Source organism: Mauremys reevesii, linkage group 6 (assembly GCF_016161935.1).
Source record: "Mauremys reevesii isolate NIE-2019 linkage group 6, ASM1616193v1, whole genome shotgun sequence".
Lineage (NCBI taxonomy): Eukaryota > Metazoa > Chordata > Testudines > Geoemydidae > Mauremys > Mauremys reevesii.
In genome coordinates this window covers 43,850,855-43,868,117 of record NC_052628.1, presented here as the reverse complement: position 1 = coordinate 43,868,117, position 17,263 = coordinate 43,850,855, and the positions used below count along the sequence as shown (strand labels likewise).

Here is a 17,263-nt window from a genome sequence, read left to right as displayed (position 1 = left end):
ATGGCCACTTGAAGCTCAAGCATCCCCAGGGAGGGCTGCGTGGAAAAGATACAATCTGAGCTGTATCATCTTTTGTGCCTTATTTATGCGGGGCTGAAGCAGGAATGATTTGCATCCATTCCTTTCCTCTCACCACAGGCAGGCCTACACCTTCTCCACTCAAGGAGGCGGAGATGGTGTTGCTGAGGCAATCAAGTGAATTCCTCTTTGGGCTCGGCTACACCAGACAGGTTGACATAAGGCATCTTTATGTCCACCTAATTATGTCAGTGCCTACACTACAGCCTTCCTCCAACCGATGTAAGTGCCCTACTACACTGACATAGTAACTCCACCTCTACAAGTGGTGTAAGGCTTATGTTGGTGTAGTTAGGGCAACACAATGTCTGTGTAGACACTGTGCTCCTTACATTGGCTGTCTTGTTAATTTCACAGCAGGAGTCGTGAAATTGACAAGAAAGCCAGGCAGCTAGAGCCCAGCTGTCCTCTGCTCCCCTGGAGAAATGGGTGGCTTTGGACCCTGCTCCATTCCAGGAGACGGGCAGCCTTGTCAATTTCACAGCTTGGTGAGCCCTGGATGGTGCAGAGGTGAGAAGGCCCGGGCGGGGGGGGGTGAGGGGGTGAGGATGCTCACCACTGACTCAGGGAGGGTAGTGTGGACATGCATTGCGGTGGCTGTAAGTCGACCTAACATAGGTCGACTTGGGTTTGTAATGTAGACATACCCTTTGATGCAGAAGGGGTAAGATTGGTGCTCTGAGACACATCCCCACCCTTCCTATGCAGATCTAAGTGATGCAGTGTGGTGGTCCTTTGGTTGGAACAGTCTAAGGTTCTTCTAGAATTGCTGTTTAATGAGAATTTAATGTGTGTTGAGAGGAAAAGCTCTTGGAAAATGTTTTCAAGTTCCAAAACAGCTAAATGTGTATGTAGACTTAAATGTTCTTTGCTGCCTAGGGGGTTAAGGCCAAGACTGGGTGACAGGAATTCTTGTGTTCTAATGACAGTTCTGCCATTGACCAGCCTTGTGGCCTTGAGCAAGTTACTTTACCTCTCTATTCCTGTTTCCACATTTATAAAATTAAAATACTTAACTTCTTTCACACGGTTTACATTAAGATTAATTCATGTTTATATATAATCTTTTTAAAAAATACTTGAAAGGCACTTTTCCATTGTTTACCTGCTCTGTTTCAAGAGTATTGGATTTATTGCGAAACATCTATTCTGAGTTCAGGGTTCCAAATAAGTAAATAATTTGGGACCTTAAATGTTTTTCATTTACTTGACAAAGCTTTTCTGTTCACTTAAAAGTCTCAGGGTTGGTAGATTCAGAATTATGACTACAGTTTTTCTTAAATAGTCTGGAAAAGTTTATGTAATTCTTTGTGTTGATTTAATATTTTGCCTTGAGAAATTGTTGATGGTCTTGTGAAGGAAAATCAAATGAATGCTATAAGCCAAACACTGATGGACAAACATGCAATAAAGCCGCATGTGTATGTGTAATAGAGAAAAGTCTTTCAGTAAGGAAATAGATTTTCAGTATGAATCTTCTGTGGCATTATAATGGGAACTTGGAAAATTAAACTACTTCTGCAGTGCCTTGTAATGAAAGGCTTTGTTAAAGATGCAAGTTTTAAAGAAGAAAGAAAGGAAGGTCGATCAGCGAACGTAGCAGGGAGTTCCAGGCATAGGGAGCAGTGTGGAAAAAGAGAAGACAGACATAGAGGAAGAGATGAAGAACAATTAAGAAAGCTTGGACGGAGCATAGGAATTGAGTGAGGGGGAAAGAGAAATTAGGAGAGATGAAAGCAGAGCAGACGTATTTGGGATGGATTTACACAGGTCTTTGAGAGTGAGAACAAGAATCCTGAAGCTTGTTGTGAAGAAAGAGGCTGTCAGTGAAGGGATTAGAAGAAGAGAGTGATAGATACAATATCAGGAATTGAAGATAGCCATAACATCTTGGATACGCTTGAAATGGGTGAAAGGTGTCATCTGCAACCTCTCTCTTGCATGCACACACAAGTTTATTGATTTTAAAAATCTCTTGACACTAGTTATAACATCTAGTGAAGGATTTAAATGTGTTATTTATAGATTAAAAGAATTCAGTCCCTAAAGACAATGTTTAATTCCTCAAGTTTGGTTTCTATAAATCCTCTCCAGGATTTGGACAAAGAAGAGCAGAAATCACCCAGAAGTCTGAATTGCCTTTCCACCACTAATGAGCAAATAAGTTCTACTGAAGAGGAGGAGTCTCCAAATGCAAGAAAGAAGGCTAAAGTGGACATTGATGTAAGAAACAGACTAACAGCCAAAGAATCAATTATTACAGATGGTATAAATTCACACCTTAACAGAAAAACACAAGATACAGCTGCATTTATGGATGACAGTAAAATAATAGAGACAGAGAGTGAGCCAGAAGAAGGTGAAATTACTGACTCGGAATGTGAGGAGTATAGCACTGAAGATGAAGTAACAAGTGAAGAGAGTGTAAACTCAGAAGACTCTGAAAATGAAGGTGAATTATTATGGCTTTTATATACAGTATTTTCTGTAGTTTTTTTCAGAAGTCCAGTAAATACGTGAGAGCAGACTATAAGAAAATGATAGTGACTCATAAAAATAAAACTGAAAAGGGATGACTTGAGGTAGTTTAGCTTTAAAAACTGCAGTCTTCAGTGAAATATAAAAGCTTATGCCAATATTTATTGTGTTCTTTCCACTCTTTCCTTCCACTGTTGTTAGGACTAAAAACAAATATGGATTTTGCTCTTGTAAAAGCTGTCATATGAGTATATCTTTGTTATTTTGTGGTGATAACATGATACTCTTTCTCTGCTTACATAGACTGAATATTGTTTGTGTAGAGAATTGTAACAGGAGCTTTTAGACAGGGAAGCAATGCCATAATACATATACACTAGAGAGTGTAACCTATATATACTAAAATTAAGATCACAGTCCTATTCTTATAGTAATTTCTGGGATCAATTCTCCAAGTAGTGCATAGAATTTCTGTTATTGATAAAGGTTCTCTAGATAAATACTATATAATCCACTGAGGGTGAAACTTATCTATGCTGCAGAGGATGAGCACAATCCCTCCAGACCACTTTAAGTTCTACTTTGGACATGTTCGAGTGGCTGTGTATGGAGTAGGTGTACAGGGAGGCCTCTATGCCCTTTGAAAGGGTATGTCTACACTACCAGCTAGATGAGTGATTCCCAGCTTGCATAGACATATGTGCATTAGCTCTCATCAGAGCTAGTGAGCTAAAAATAGTAGTGTTATTGCAGAGGCACAGGCAGCAGCAGCAGCATGGGCTAGCCACCCCAAGTACGTACCAAAAGGGTTCAGGTGGGTTTGTGCTCAGGGCTGCTAGCCCTGACTGCCACTGCCCATGCGACTGTGGCTGCTCTACTGTTTTTAGTGTGCTAGTTCAGATGAGAGCTGGCATGAGTGTATATATATATATGCGATCTGAGAATCACATCCCGAGCTCATAGTAGTTATTGCCAAAGTGTCTTCATTGTTGACTCTGGATAGGATAGAGCAGGGTTTCTCAAACAGGGATTACCGCTTGTGTAGGGAAAGCCCCTCGCGGGCCGGGACGGTGTGTTTACCTGCCCCGTCTGGAGGTCCAGCCGATCGCAGCTCCTATTGGCCGTGGATTGCTGCTCCGGGCCAATGGTAGCTGCTGGAAGCGGTGCGGGCTGAGGGGCTTACTGGCCGCTGCTCCTAGCAGATCCCATTGGCCTGGAGCAGTGATCCACAGCCAATAGGAGCTGCGATAGGCCGGACCTGTTGACAGGGCAGGTAAACACACCGGCCTGGCCCGCCAGGGGCTTTCCCTACACAAGCGGCGACCCTTGTTAGGAAACCCTGGGATAGAGGTTGGCAGAAGGACTGTACTGTGGAAGAGGTCACAAGATCTAGCTTTATGCAGATCCTCTGATCCATAAACGTTACCGAAAAGTGCATGGAGGGGCTGCAGTTGTTTTTCCAACCCACAGATTTGAGTAGTAGCTGCAAGGGCCCTGTACTGCAACCCCATGACCTGGCTACAGTTAGGAAATTTTATCTGTAACATCCCTTTTCTTCACTCACATAGAGCCAGGTTACTCGGGCTTTATGTAGATAAAGTGAACTCCACCCTAACTGGTTTAGACCTCTAGTGTTGTTTAATCATGAATCCCATGTAACTGGTATGATGATATATTACAGTTGCATTTAAGATCGTTGACTTCAGAGGTAAGTTTTGGGTTTCAGTAAACGTCAGAATTACATGCATGGTAATCTCTGACCATCAGGTGATTTTGGTATAAATAAAGGCGTCCTTAGAACATAATAGTCTGAAAAGTGAATGCAAAAATAGCATCTTGGTAATTCGGTGGTTCTTACCTTGTGACACCTTGATTAATTTTCCTCCTTTTACTCATTAGAAAAATGGTTTTCTAACTATCAACTCTGCAAACTCAACCTAGGATCTGAAAGTCAAGCTGTGTTCTTTCTAGCTTGTGCATCAACACCAGAGTAATAAAGAAACTGCAGGCTGATTTTTGTCCTTGCATCTGTGCAACCCAATATTTTCAAATTGTGCCCTTAATTACACCTGCTCAGCTTCATTAAAGGCAATGCTGTTGCACATGTATATCTGAAGACACATAGCTTACCCAAGCAATTGGAATTCAGTTAACAATTCTCTTCATGCACAAGAAGGAACAGAATACAGCTCATTCTCTTTTAACTGTGATGGCTCTGTAGTGCTAAAAAGTACTCAAAACTAAACTTTAATAACTAAAGTAATCAGATATAACTCTGAATACCAATAAGGAGCACATTTGTTGAATAAGATTATATTTTAGATAGTTTCTTTTCAGAGTAGAACTACATTTTAAACAAAATGTTAATTTGTTTATCTCTAATCAACTATCCCTAATAACCCATAAATAAATAGCATGTCAATAACTTCTACAAAGTTATTTTTTATGCTGGTTGAAGTAAATATGCACTTCAGTACATACAAGTAATCCAAGTAGCCCATTCCAACACACTGAAAAAACATTTCTGACCATTTGGACTGGAAATGGACAAATAAGCCTTTTGAAGAATAGCTTAATCAAAGTTGTTCAGTCAGAACTGCTTGTACATTTCATTTGCTAAAACTGATGCAGGATTGTGCTGGACAACACCAGTTAATTGCAGTTGAGGTGTGGCTAAATCCTTTCTAAGCATCTGAAAAGTTAGACGACTGTGATATCATAGTTGTAGGCTTTGCTTTTTACTAATACTTATTTTTTATAAATATAGATGAAGAGAGAATTTGGCCTCCATGTATCAGAGTAATTGTAATTAGATCACCAGTACTGCAGACTGGATCACTTTATATCATCACAGCTGTGAAAGCTGCTACAATTGGAAGGTAAAATTGACAGGAATCTGTGCAGTCCTGGCTCATGTCTGACATTGAAAAATTGTGTGATGAGTCACTAGGTTTGTGTTCATCTTTTTACATTAGCAATTCTGAAGTTTTGGTGTAGTAGTAACCAGTAGATTGCAAATGAGTGCAGTGTGATTGGCTGCAGTGAGTTCAGTGAAAGCTATTATCACCTCCCAAAAGGTGATGATGACTTTGAGGCCACTAAGTGCCTCTTTCACAAGTAAAAAAAATATAATTCTGAAATTCAGAATGAAGCATATTAGATATTTATGCTGGAACCCTGGTCTCTCATATTCACATTCCAGTAGAGTTGACTCAACTCTTCATCTCTGAAACTCAAACTCAATTTATGTATTTATTTTCCCATGAGTATCTTTTGGATGAGATCTTCAAAAAGTCCTGTCTGCTCCTTGTGGATATCAGAGTTCTCTTGGATGTATTTTATGCAAGAGTAGTGATATATTATGTAAGAGCAGTGTTGTTTGCCAAAATTTTTCCTCCCTTTCAGCTGTATAGTATGCTGTGTGCTGTTGGCATTTCGATGGTGGGATATGTATATAGGATTTGATTCCACAGGCTCAGTAAATGGACATTGTAGTACACAACTTCATGGATATCATAGTAGATGGAAATTCCCCCTAACTCTCAACCTGCATCCCGAGGTCCTTTACTATCTGTACAGCCACGCATCAGTTACTACAGCAGGCTCCTAGATTGTGATGACTGTCCACTACACAGGAATTTTGGCCAAGGGATCCATGTAGTTTATAGTTCCACTAGTTATATCCCCTGTCTGATGCTAAAAATGCATACCTGTGCCCTAAACACTACTGTAGAGACCCACTGAAGAGCACAAAGTATGCAGGAGTTCCCTGTGGTCTCTCCATAACCAAAGCCATTTTCTTACAGGCCTTGTCTGCTTGTGTGGCATCAGCCTTTTTTCCCTGATAAGTTTACAGATTCAGCTTAATTATATGTTCATTGTCTGCTGCATGGGTTAGTATTTATAGATGTAACAAGGTACATAACATAATTCTCCCCATCATATATTGCATCACGATAGTTTTCAGTCTGTACAGCTTCTTAATAGTTCAGAAAGGAAACTTGATATTGCGATTTGTACAAAGTGTGCTTCTTGTCACTGATTGTATTAAAAACTTTTTCTTTAAGAAATTATAACACAACCAAATTAGTGTGAAGTATCTTAAATCTCTCTGGTACCATGATGTAAGTTACATAATTATGTATGCCAGAAATCAAGTTAACTAACTATTTACCTGTTTTTACAGAGAGAAAGATATGGAACACACCCTCCAGATTCCTGAAGTTGGAGTCAGTAAGGTAATTCTTAAATTGTTGTTTTTGTATTCCGATAGATCAAGAAATTTAAAAGTACGCTGTCAGAAATATAGGCCAAAATTTTAGTGTGTGTTTTTAAGAGTCTTGCTATTAAAAGAAGTATTTTTTTAAATGAACTTGTCTTTAAGCAGAGGAATGTTTTTAATAATTTCCCTGCAGTTTTGGAAACAGTGCAGCACTGTCCCAATGGAAAGGAAACAAAGTAAAACTGACCAAAACCAGCAATTTAATTTCAGTGTCCAAGTGCAGTGACATGAAAAACTTAAAAATTCACAATATAAATGTTGATTTTTTTAAAAAAATTCTTTGCGTTTAAATAGCTTGTGATAGTAACACAGGAAGGAATTTATTAAATACAATTTTAATCTTGAGCTTTCCAGTTATTCAAAATGTTTAAAACCTACTACAGCGGTGGGTACGGAATATTCTGGAAAACTAATTAGGACTTTTTGCTGGTCATATCAATATTCAAATCCCAACAGATGAGTTGAGAACTAGATTTTTCATGTGTTCGTCTGATTTATCTTCTAGGTAATTGTTATGTAAAATGAGCTCTCAAGGGGAGAGGAAATTTAGTAGCATTCTCTTCTTTGATACAGGGCAATGGAAAAATATTTCTTCCAATTAAGAGATTACCAGAGGCTCATACGACTATATTTTGTTATATACTTATTTTTATTTCACTAACTACTTCAATAAAAAAGTACAGACCTTAAATTTAGTAGTCTTCATCAAGAAAAGCAATCTGAAGTGAGCACATTTAGGCTTTATAAACACCCTTAACACCTATAAACTATTGTAAATAGGCTTCAGACAGAACCAGATAACTAGGGTCCTACCAAATTCACAGCCATGAAAAATGCATCACAGACCATGAAATCTGGTCTTTTGTCTGTGTTTACCCTATACCATACAGATTTCGTGGGGCAGTCCAGCATTTCTCAAATTGGGGTCCTGACTGAAAAGGAAGTTGCAGGGGGATCAAAAGGTTATTTTAGGGAGGTCACGATATTGCCACCCTCACTTCTCCGCTGCCTTCAGAGCTGGGCAGCCAGAGAGTGTTGGCTGTTGGCCAGGCGCCAACCTCTGAAGGCAGTGCCCTGCTTTTCTCTCCCCCCCTCCTCCCCCCCCAGCAGCAGTGCAGAAGTGAGGGTGGCAATACCATGCCACCCTTACTTCTGCACTGCTGCCTTTGGAGCCAGGTGGCTGGAGAGTGGTGACTGCTGACTGAGGGCCCAGCTCTGCAGGCAGCAGCACAGAAGTAAGGGTGGCAATACCATACCCTGCCATCCTTACTTCTGTGCTGCTCTCTGCAGAGCTGGGCCCCTCAGTCAACAGCTGCCACTCTCCAGCTACCCAGCTCTGAAAGCAGTGCCACCACCAGCAGCAGTGCAAGAGTAGCAGTACTGCACCCCCCTACAATAACCTTGCAATCCCCCCACAACTCCTTTTTTGGGTCAGGACCCCTACAATTATAACACCATGAAATTTCAGATTCAAATAGCTGAAATAATTACATTTCAGATTTTTAAAATCCTGTGACTGTGAAATTTACCAAAATGGACTATGAATTTGGTAGGGCCCTACAGATAAGCTATTTAAACAAACTAGGTCTACCAGTTATCCTTTGCTTCTACTACCTGAAACACATTTTACTGAATCTGTTCCCTGACCATCACTCCAGTTAATCCAACCATACCATTTATCGGGATGCCAATTAAGTGGGTTCTACTGAAAACCGTGAAATTCCTTTTTCTACTATTAGTGACATAGGGCTGGAAGGCATCTCCTGGGTCATTGAGTCCAATCTCTTACAATTGCAGGTAATCTCATCATATAATCCTGTTCATAAATGTATCAAGCTCCATCTTAAAACTAGTTAGATTGTTTGTCCCCATTACTCCTATTAGAAGGCAGTTCCAGAACCTCATTCCTCTGATGGTTAAATGATTGGTGACTATTAATGATCTTTTGGGAAGATGATGTTTGAATCAGGAGTCTATAGTAACTCAGTACAGAGATGCCATCCCTCCTTATTTTTTTGTAATCCTGATTTTTTCATGTAATTATAAAATTACTAAATCAGTTTAAATCTACAAATTTTGCAAGCTGAACTATGCATACTTTATATATAGAAAAGTGTGGGTCAGTCACTCATTGCCACTTGGGTTTGACCAACACAGAAAATAGTGCCACAGGGTGGCATTCTTCACCACCACCCAGTGGCATATGTGCAGACTGTGCAGTCAGGGTCTGATAGGAGGCACGCCACAGTGATTTAGAATTGTTTGGGACACTGCTGGATTCATGGGCCAAGCCACAGGTTGCATGTAGCACTGTAGCTGTCCTGTGTGGACCCTGCTGGACCTAGAGTGTGCCAGCAGGCTCCACATTGGGCAACTGGAGTGCAACACAGTTTGTGGCTTGAGCAGTGAATCCTACAATCCAAACCCCACTGACAATCACCGCAGCATGCATCCTATCAGATCCTAGCTGCATATTCTGCTGGGGAGAGGAGGAGGAGGAGAGAGGGAACATGACAGAGGAGGAGGATCATCTGGGAAGGAGCTCCAGGCCCAGGACTGGCCAAGGTAATTAAGGGCTTTAGGTGGTATTGGAGGGCAGCTTTCCTAGGGCCAGTCCTACCATTCTCCCTGTTTGGGATTGTGGGGTCAGAGGCACAACAAGGAAGGTCCCAGGGCCCCCTCTTGGCTGTAGACTGGGAGGGGACAGGGGAGAGGGATCCTGGTTTCAGAGGGGAGGGGGCAAAGGTTGTGGTTTCTGCAGGGAGGGGAGGAGGAGGAGGATAGAAGAAGAGAGGCCCCTTTTGATCCCCCTGCAACGTGGACAGAATTGCATCTGAAATGCGCTGCGAGTGTTCAAACGCTACCCCAGACCCTCTACCTGTATTTGGCTTTGGTACTTGCTCCTATCCAAACAACCTCTCTAATTTTTTTCATAAACATCCCTAAAGTTCTCAGAACAAGGTTGTCATTTCTTTCAAGAGCTTTTATTTCTCTGTAATACCGTAATTTGTTTTTTAACTCACCTCCTAGTGTGAATAACCAAATTCACCAATTTGTGGGCAGTTGAGTTGTTTTAAAATACCTATCATGCAAGAATCTCAAACTGCTTTAATATCGTAACACCCATGAGGTCAGGGCTTATTCTCATTTTACATGAAGAAACTAAGGCAGGGAGAAGTTAAGTGACTTTCCAATGGAACCATAGAAAGTTAGTGGCAGTAAGCTGTTTTCTTCCACCTGCAATACTTGGCAGCATTTTGTTGCTGTCTGGATCACTTTCACGTTTACAGCTTTTTAAAAAAAAGATTAAAATAAGATCATCAAAAAGCTCCAGGGTTAGCACCTTTTAAAATAAACTTAAGTTGAATTGTGGTTTATTCTGTTCATAAAATCCAGAGACAGAAAAGATCTGAGGTCATCTTCGTCAATCTCTCTGCCATTATAGGATTGTTCCCTATTGTAAATCTGTACAGCCCAATCAACAAATACAGTTGTGCTGATCTGGAATTTAGTATGCTAGAAATACTAGGTTTTGTTCATGTACTCCTCAATTTGGTCAAGTCAGAAAGCCTGCAACAGTGTGACTTAACTTACAATACCAGATGTATGTTAACAGACCACTAAAATACATCCTGAAATATTAAGATAATATGTAAACTAAATGATATGCAGTGAAAGCATTTTATTTCATTATATTTTTCTAGTTTCATGCAGAAGTATATTTTGACCATGAATTGCAAAATTATGTTCTTGTGGATCAAGGCAGTCAGAATGGCACAGTTGTTAACGGAAATCAGATTCTACAGGTGAGCATTGCAACTTACTGTGATTAGGACACTATGGACATATATTGCATTATAGAAAAGCAGATCAGTCACATGGTCATTTTAAATGAAATTCTGACTTATAAATCACCACTGATGATTTTGCTGAGTGGGTTTTCTTCCATGCATGGATCATTTCTTTGCTTCTACTCAGTTTTTAGGTGTACTTATGATAAATTTTCATATTTATTTTGGATTAGGAATTATGAGAAATCTGTTCCAGTTAAAAATGTAGTTAGATTACCAAGATACCAATTTAAATACACTGAATGACTCACATATAAACAATATTCATGGAATACATGTAATGGTGCATTTTATCAGTTATTCTAATAAATACAACTGACAAAACGGTATAATTCTTTTTCTATAGCCTAAAACAAAATGTGACCCCTATGTTCTGGAACATGGGGATGAAGTAAAGATCGGAGAAACTGTGTTATCCTTCCACATACATCCTGGCAGTGACACCTGTGATGGATGTGAACCAGGACAGGTCAGAGCACATCTTCGCCTTGATAAGAAAAAGGAATTTTCTGGTAAGTGATGATATTGTTGGATATGGTATTGACAGTAGCTCTTACATTACAAAATTAATTGAGAATGTAAAATAGTCACCCTTTTCCCTGAACCAGGTAGTTCTATTTCAAATAGTTATAAAAAAGAAAATGGTCTGCTGTCAACTGGGTATATTTCTGTACTATATGTCATGTGATGTATTTTCCTCTCAATACATAAATGTGTTAGAAGATTTGGGTTATTTAGTAGCATTGTGTTCTTGAAGTTAACTTGTAACAGAAATACAACATTCTGATCATATTGTTACAGCTAGCAATTTTTGTTTAGGATCTAGGAACACACAAAACAGAAAGGAAACTTAAATCTGTTATCTAGTCATTATAGTCAGTTGTATTGATCATTTTAGCAATTGTAAAACAACAGTAGTTGGAACAAAATTTTCTATAATATTAATTCTGTCTATACTTCAAAACAGTATTACTTAATTATCCAGTTAAATCTGGTCTTGTGGTCTCCCTTTAGGTCCAGCACTGAGCAAAGAAGAGAGAGAATTAGTTAGAAGAAAAGCATTAAAAAAAATACGGGTAAAATATGGTTTACAGGTAAGTTCACAATAAGTGTTTATGAACTGCTCGAAAGCTGTGGAGTTTATATTTACTCTGTGATTCCTAGTTTAAATCATAGATTTTAACAGGGAAAGTTTTCAGATATACAACTTATTTAAAGTATGCTGGTTTAATGAGAAATTCTAATCTTACACACACTAATTATAGCTGCTATTTTACAAATAACTTTCAAAGAGGAAGAAAAGTAGGTAGGGGGAGGTGGAAGTTCTCTCATATAGGCTCGGGGAAAAAATGTCCAGTTGTAGTGATTTGAGAGTAAAGCCAGATGCCTATCCCTTTGAAGATAAGAAAGTCACAGGATATCTTACTACAATCTGGGAAAGGGGCACTGCAGTTCAGCACAAACTAGACTTGGAAAGAGAGAGCCTGAGGAATAAGGAGGGAGAAAAAGGGAAAGCAATGGAGAAGAAATGATGGGAGGAGAGACAGGATTTAAGAAAAAAAATAAATCTCTTATTTCCACCATCCCATAAAGAAATACTTCGAGTGTTCTGAATCTTAGTTGAGGGTTCTTTGAATCTCACTTAAGCAGTTTATTGTAAAAGGTATCATATGTTTTTAATTTGTGGTTTATTTTTTCCATGCTCTAGTACAATTTTTTTTGGAGGGGCATAATACTGTTTCAATCAATAGTGTAGCATATGTATCCATACCTATTTATATACTTTAAAATGTGGTGCATATATTGTTCACACATTGTGAATATGTTGTGTGTGTATATATGCACATACTATATTTGTGTGCATGTATTTACATGCACTGGTTGTATTATGTTTATATACATATGTGTCCAATTTTAAGGATATTTTAGAACCCAACCTTAACATGTAGTCATGACCAGCCTCTCTGTAGTGCACATTCATGTGGGGAACAGGATGCCTTCACTTTGGCAGCTAATCAAATGTCACCAACACAGAATCTGTACAAGTACAGAATCTCTCATTCATTCTGTAGCAATTGACATTAATGGGCAGCAGGATTCCTGGGACACTACTTAGAGAGATAAAATTGCAATACACGAAATTCCCAATGGTTTGTCAATATGGTTTTGTGCTTAATATGAGGAAATTGACTCTTCATGTCAGGAGGTCACATGCATTTAATTACGCCAGGAACATGGTACTATAGAGAGATTATATGGTTTTAATTAGACTGTCATAAAACTGATGTACTTGCTAATAACACATTAGCATGTGGTAGTGACATGGAACTACTGAAGGAGAATTCTATAGTATTTGGTCATGAGGTTTTGAATTAATAAAATATAGTAAAGCTATTCTAGTTGTTTGGGAAAAAGAAAAACAGGTTTACAAAAAAGGAGCATTTAAAGCCTGTCACTGATTTCTTTCCGTAATGGAATTTTTGTGTTTGTAAAGAATACAGACTATGAAGACAACAAAGCAGTAAAAAATCCAAATTACAAAGATAGAGCAGGAAAACGCAGGGAGACCATTGGAAGTGAGGGGACATTTCAAAGGGATGATACTCCAGCTTCAGTCCATGTGTAAGTCTGTAAAATCTTATTCTGTGCTCTGCTAATGCATAGCAAACCTTTCGTGCACGTTTATAGGTGGTGATAAAGTGAATTTATAATGGTAACCTTATTTGATATCATTTGGGCTGAATGTACAGTGTGAGAGCGCTCAGGTTACTGCACTGACTCCCAGATTCACATTAGGCCACCATTAACCCCCACACACAAATTTTAATCTAGCATTAAGTTTCCTCAAGTGCATTTCTTATCAACACAATAAATTAAAGTCAAGGAAATAACCAGTTACACTACGTTAGTATCCACAGCAACCTCAGTTCCTATGCCTTACAACTAGAGCCCTACCAAATTCATGGTCTGTTTTGGGCAATTTCATGGTCATAGGATTTTTAAAATTTCATGATTTCCGCTATTTAAATCTGAAATTTCATGGTGTTATAATTGTAGGGATCCTGACCCAAAAAGGAATTGTGTGGGGATCGCAAGGTTATTGTAAGCGGGGGGGTTTGCGGTCCTGCCATCCTTACATCTGCGCTGCTGCTGGCAGCTGCACTGCCTTCAAACTGGGCAGCTGGAGAGGGCTGGTGGCCCGGTGGCTGGTGGCCAGGAACCCAGCTCTGAAGGCAGAGCCACCTCCAGCAGCAGCGTAGAAGTAAGGATGGCATGGTATGATATTGTCATCCTTACTTCTGCGCTGTGCTGTCGGGGCGCTGCCTTCAGAGCTGGGCACTCATCCAACAGCTGCTGCTCTCTGGCCTCCCAGCTCTGAAGGCAGCACAGAAGTAAAGGTAGCAATACCGCAACCCCCTTAAAATGACCTTGAGATACACCCCCACCCCTGCAACTCCCTTTTTGGGTCAGAACCCCCAATTTGAGAAATGCTGGTCTCCCCTGTGAGAGCCGTATAGAATAGGGTAAAAGCACACAAAAAAACAGATTTCATGGGGGAAGACCAGATTTCATGGTCCATGATGCATTTTTCATGGCCATGAATTTGGTAGGGCTCTACTTATAACCCATTGTAACATCCACATTTACTCAGATTCTTCACCTCCAACATACAGTCGCTCACAATGCATACAGCCATTTCTTCTAAATCAGAGGTTCTCAACCTTTTTCTTTGAGGGGGGCCCCCCCCAACATGCTATAAAAACTCCACGGCCAACCTCTGCCATAACTGGTTTTCTGTATATAAAAGTCAGGGCCAGCGATCAGGGGTAGCAAGCAGGGCAATTGCCTGGGGCCCCATGCTGCAGGGCCCCCACAAAGCTACATTGGTCAGGCTTCAACTTCAGCCCTGGGTGGCAGGGCTCAGGTTCCTGGGTATCAGCCCCATGCGGTGGGGCTATGGCTTTCTGCCGTAGGCCCCAGCGAGTCTAATGCTGGCCCTGCTTGGAGACCCCCCTGAAACCTGCTCGAGGCCCCCTAGGGGGCCCCAGACTCCTGGTTGAGAACCACTACTCTAAATCACATTGTTTCACATGCTTAATTATGACAAGTCATAATCTCATCAAGATTATCGTTAAGAGTGGGTTTTAGAGGAATTGAATGTATGCATTCGTGGGGGGCTGTATGTTGGAAATGAAAAGATGTTTGTTGTGGCAAATAAGCCTTTAAGAATTACGAAGTTTGGGTAGTAAGGCAGTGAATTGACATTGCTCAGGATGTTAATGTAGCCTTACCTGGCGATATCCCTGATTTTAATGATTGCACTGGTAGAATATACACTTGAGCCAACCCTAATTTTGAGGCAACAAAGGTTGTGGGGTTTTTTTTGTAGACATTCCCTATTGAAAGGGGAGATTAATGATAAACTTGGGGCATAGGGAAGACAAGGATAGTAAAGGTTGTCAAATGGGAGAACTTGCAGATAGGGCACTTAGGATTGGTGGGCAGAGGAGGGTTTTGATGGTGGTCATGATGGACGCAGAGGCTGGTGGTTTGGGATGGGGAAACAAGGGGCTCAGGATTGGAACAGTCCCTTCACTTAAAATGCCAATTTTCGCAAAGGGTGACTAACTCGATTTCACAAAGCTAGTGTATACTAAAAAAAGTCACTTCATTTCTTGAAACAGATTTTTGTCAATGCCAACAAAAATTCAATAAAGTTTAACTTTTGCATTGTGTTCAGCATAGTCTGGAGGCAGACATGAACATGTTCAGCCCCTCATGCTTGCATATAGGTAATGGCAAGTGCAATTGCCTAGTTTGCAGGAGCAGCAGTTGTGCACGCATTTGAAAAACAGACCCCAAACACTAGGAATAGAGTTAAAATTCTGTTTTGTCCTCCTCGTGTTTTTAGCTAACTTTCCTTTCCTTTAAAGTGAAATCAGTGATAGCAACAAGGGTCGCAAAATGCTGGAGAAGATGGGATGGAAAAAAGGAGAAGGGCTAGGCAAGGATGGTGGTGGAATGAAGAATCCGGTAGGTTTCTGTGACTTTTGCTTTACAGGTTACACAGAGATATAAAAATGCATTTGCACCGAAAATGCTAGTTTCATTGTAAGTCATGAGGAACTTACAGGATTTCAAAGTACTGGATGTGAGGCATTTCAGCAGGGCAGTTACTCACTTTTAAATTATTAATCTAGTATTTTGAAATTATATCAATAGTTGCTGTGCTTCACTGGAAAATGTTAGTGGTGTATCCGTTGTTAGGGAATTGAGGCTGGGGCTGGGGTACAGACTGTGTCTAGATAGCTAATCAGTAGTTCAGTTATCTTAATGCTTCACAGAAAGCCTAGAGGAAGACAGAACTAATTTCCTTTGTGTTCTCCCTTTTATAGGGAGCATGCAAATATTTTAAAAGACAGATTTTGGGTAAGATCCTCTGCTGTGCCCCACAGTGGCGTAGCACAGAACTTGCAACCAACGGAGGAGTAGAAAAAGGCTAAGGTGGCTTTAAGCCACTTTCCACCCTTCCAGTTTTGGGCTGCCATGGAAGCCAGTGTGGCCTCCTCGCCACACCTCCCACCAAAAAAGTGTAACTTAGGGTGTGTCTACACTACAGGATTATTCCGATTTTACAGAAACCGGTTTTTAAAAACAGATTGTATAAAGTCGAGTGCACGCAGCCACACTAAGCACATTAATTTGGTGGTGTGCGTCCATGTACCGAGGCTAGCATCGATTTCCAGAGCGTTGCACTGTGGGTAGCTATCCCATAGTTCCCGCAGTCTCCCCCGCCTATTGGAATTCTGGGTTTAGATCACAATGTATGATGGAGCAAAAACAGTGTCACGGGTGATTCTGGGTAAATTTCGTCACTCAATCCTTCCTCCGTGAAAGCAACGACAGACAATCATTTTGCACTCTTTTTCTCTGGATTGCCCTGGCAGACGCCATAGCATGGTAACCATGGAGCCCGTTTAGCCTTTTTTCACTGTCACCGTATGTGTACTGGATGTTGCTGACAGACGCGGTACTGCAGTGCTACACAGCAGCATTCATTTGCCTTTGCAAGGTAGCAGAGACGGTTACCAGCCTTATTGCTAGATTTGTTAGTCTCTAAGGTGCCACAAGTACTCCTGTTCTTTTTGCGGATACAGACTAACACGGCTGCTACTCTGAAATCTGAGCCCTATTGCACCGTCTGCTGCTTTGGAAATTGGCGATGACGGTTACCAGTCATATTGTACCGTCTGCTGCTGTCATGGGTGCCTAAGGGCAACCGAGCTGCCCAGAATCTACGCAGTGCTGTGTTGCAGCACCTTCCCAATGCACCCCTTCTGCACCCAGCACAGCCACATGTCGGTTTCCGAAGATGAAAGGATCGTTGTGGGGAAGCAGAATGCAGATAGAATAGATATGGGGTTTGGATTTTAGAGTGGTAGGTGCTACATTATGGAGTGAGAATCTGGCACTTCCATGGAAAAGGTAGAGGGTGGACTGTGCCTCACAAATTTAAAAAATACACTAGTTGCATACATGCTAAAACATCCTCTTATGTTTGTTTAGATTGTTC

General features: G+C 40.6%; 1 protein-coding gene across 3 annotated transcripts in view; it reads left to right on the top strand.

Moving 5' to 3' along the window:
* The window catches only part of AGGF1 (angiogenic factor with G-patch and FHA domains 1), a 40,610-nt gene that overhangs the window by 21,389 nt on the left and 1,958 nt on the right, over positions 1-17,263 (top strand). For 2 of the 3 annotated variants that reach the window (XM_039544046.1, XM_039544047.1), the window contains exons 6-13: positions 2,173-2,530; positions 5,324-5,435; positions 6,743-6,794; positions 10,543-10,644; positions 11,036-11,201; positions 11,704-11,783; positions 13,184-13,311; positions 15,624-15,723. In XM_039544046.1, the coding sequence (XP_039399980.1) occupies positions 2,173-2,530; positions 5,324-5,435; positions 6,743-6,794; positions 10,543-10,644; positions 11,036-11,201; positions 11,704-11,783; positions 13,184-13,311; positions 15,624-15,723 (1,098 nt within the window). The remainder of the gene's footprint in view (positions 1-2,172; positions 2,531-5,323; positions 5,436-6,742; positions 6,795-10,542; positions 10,645-11,035; positions 11,202-11,703; positions 11,784-13,183; positions 13,312-15,623; positions 15,724-17,263) is intronic. The other variant, XM_039544048.1, reaches the window with a different exon arrangement.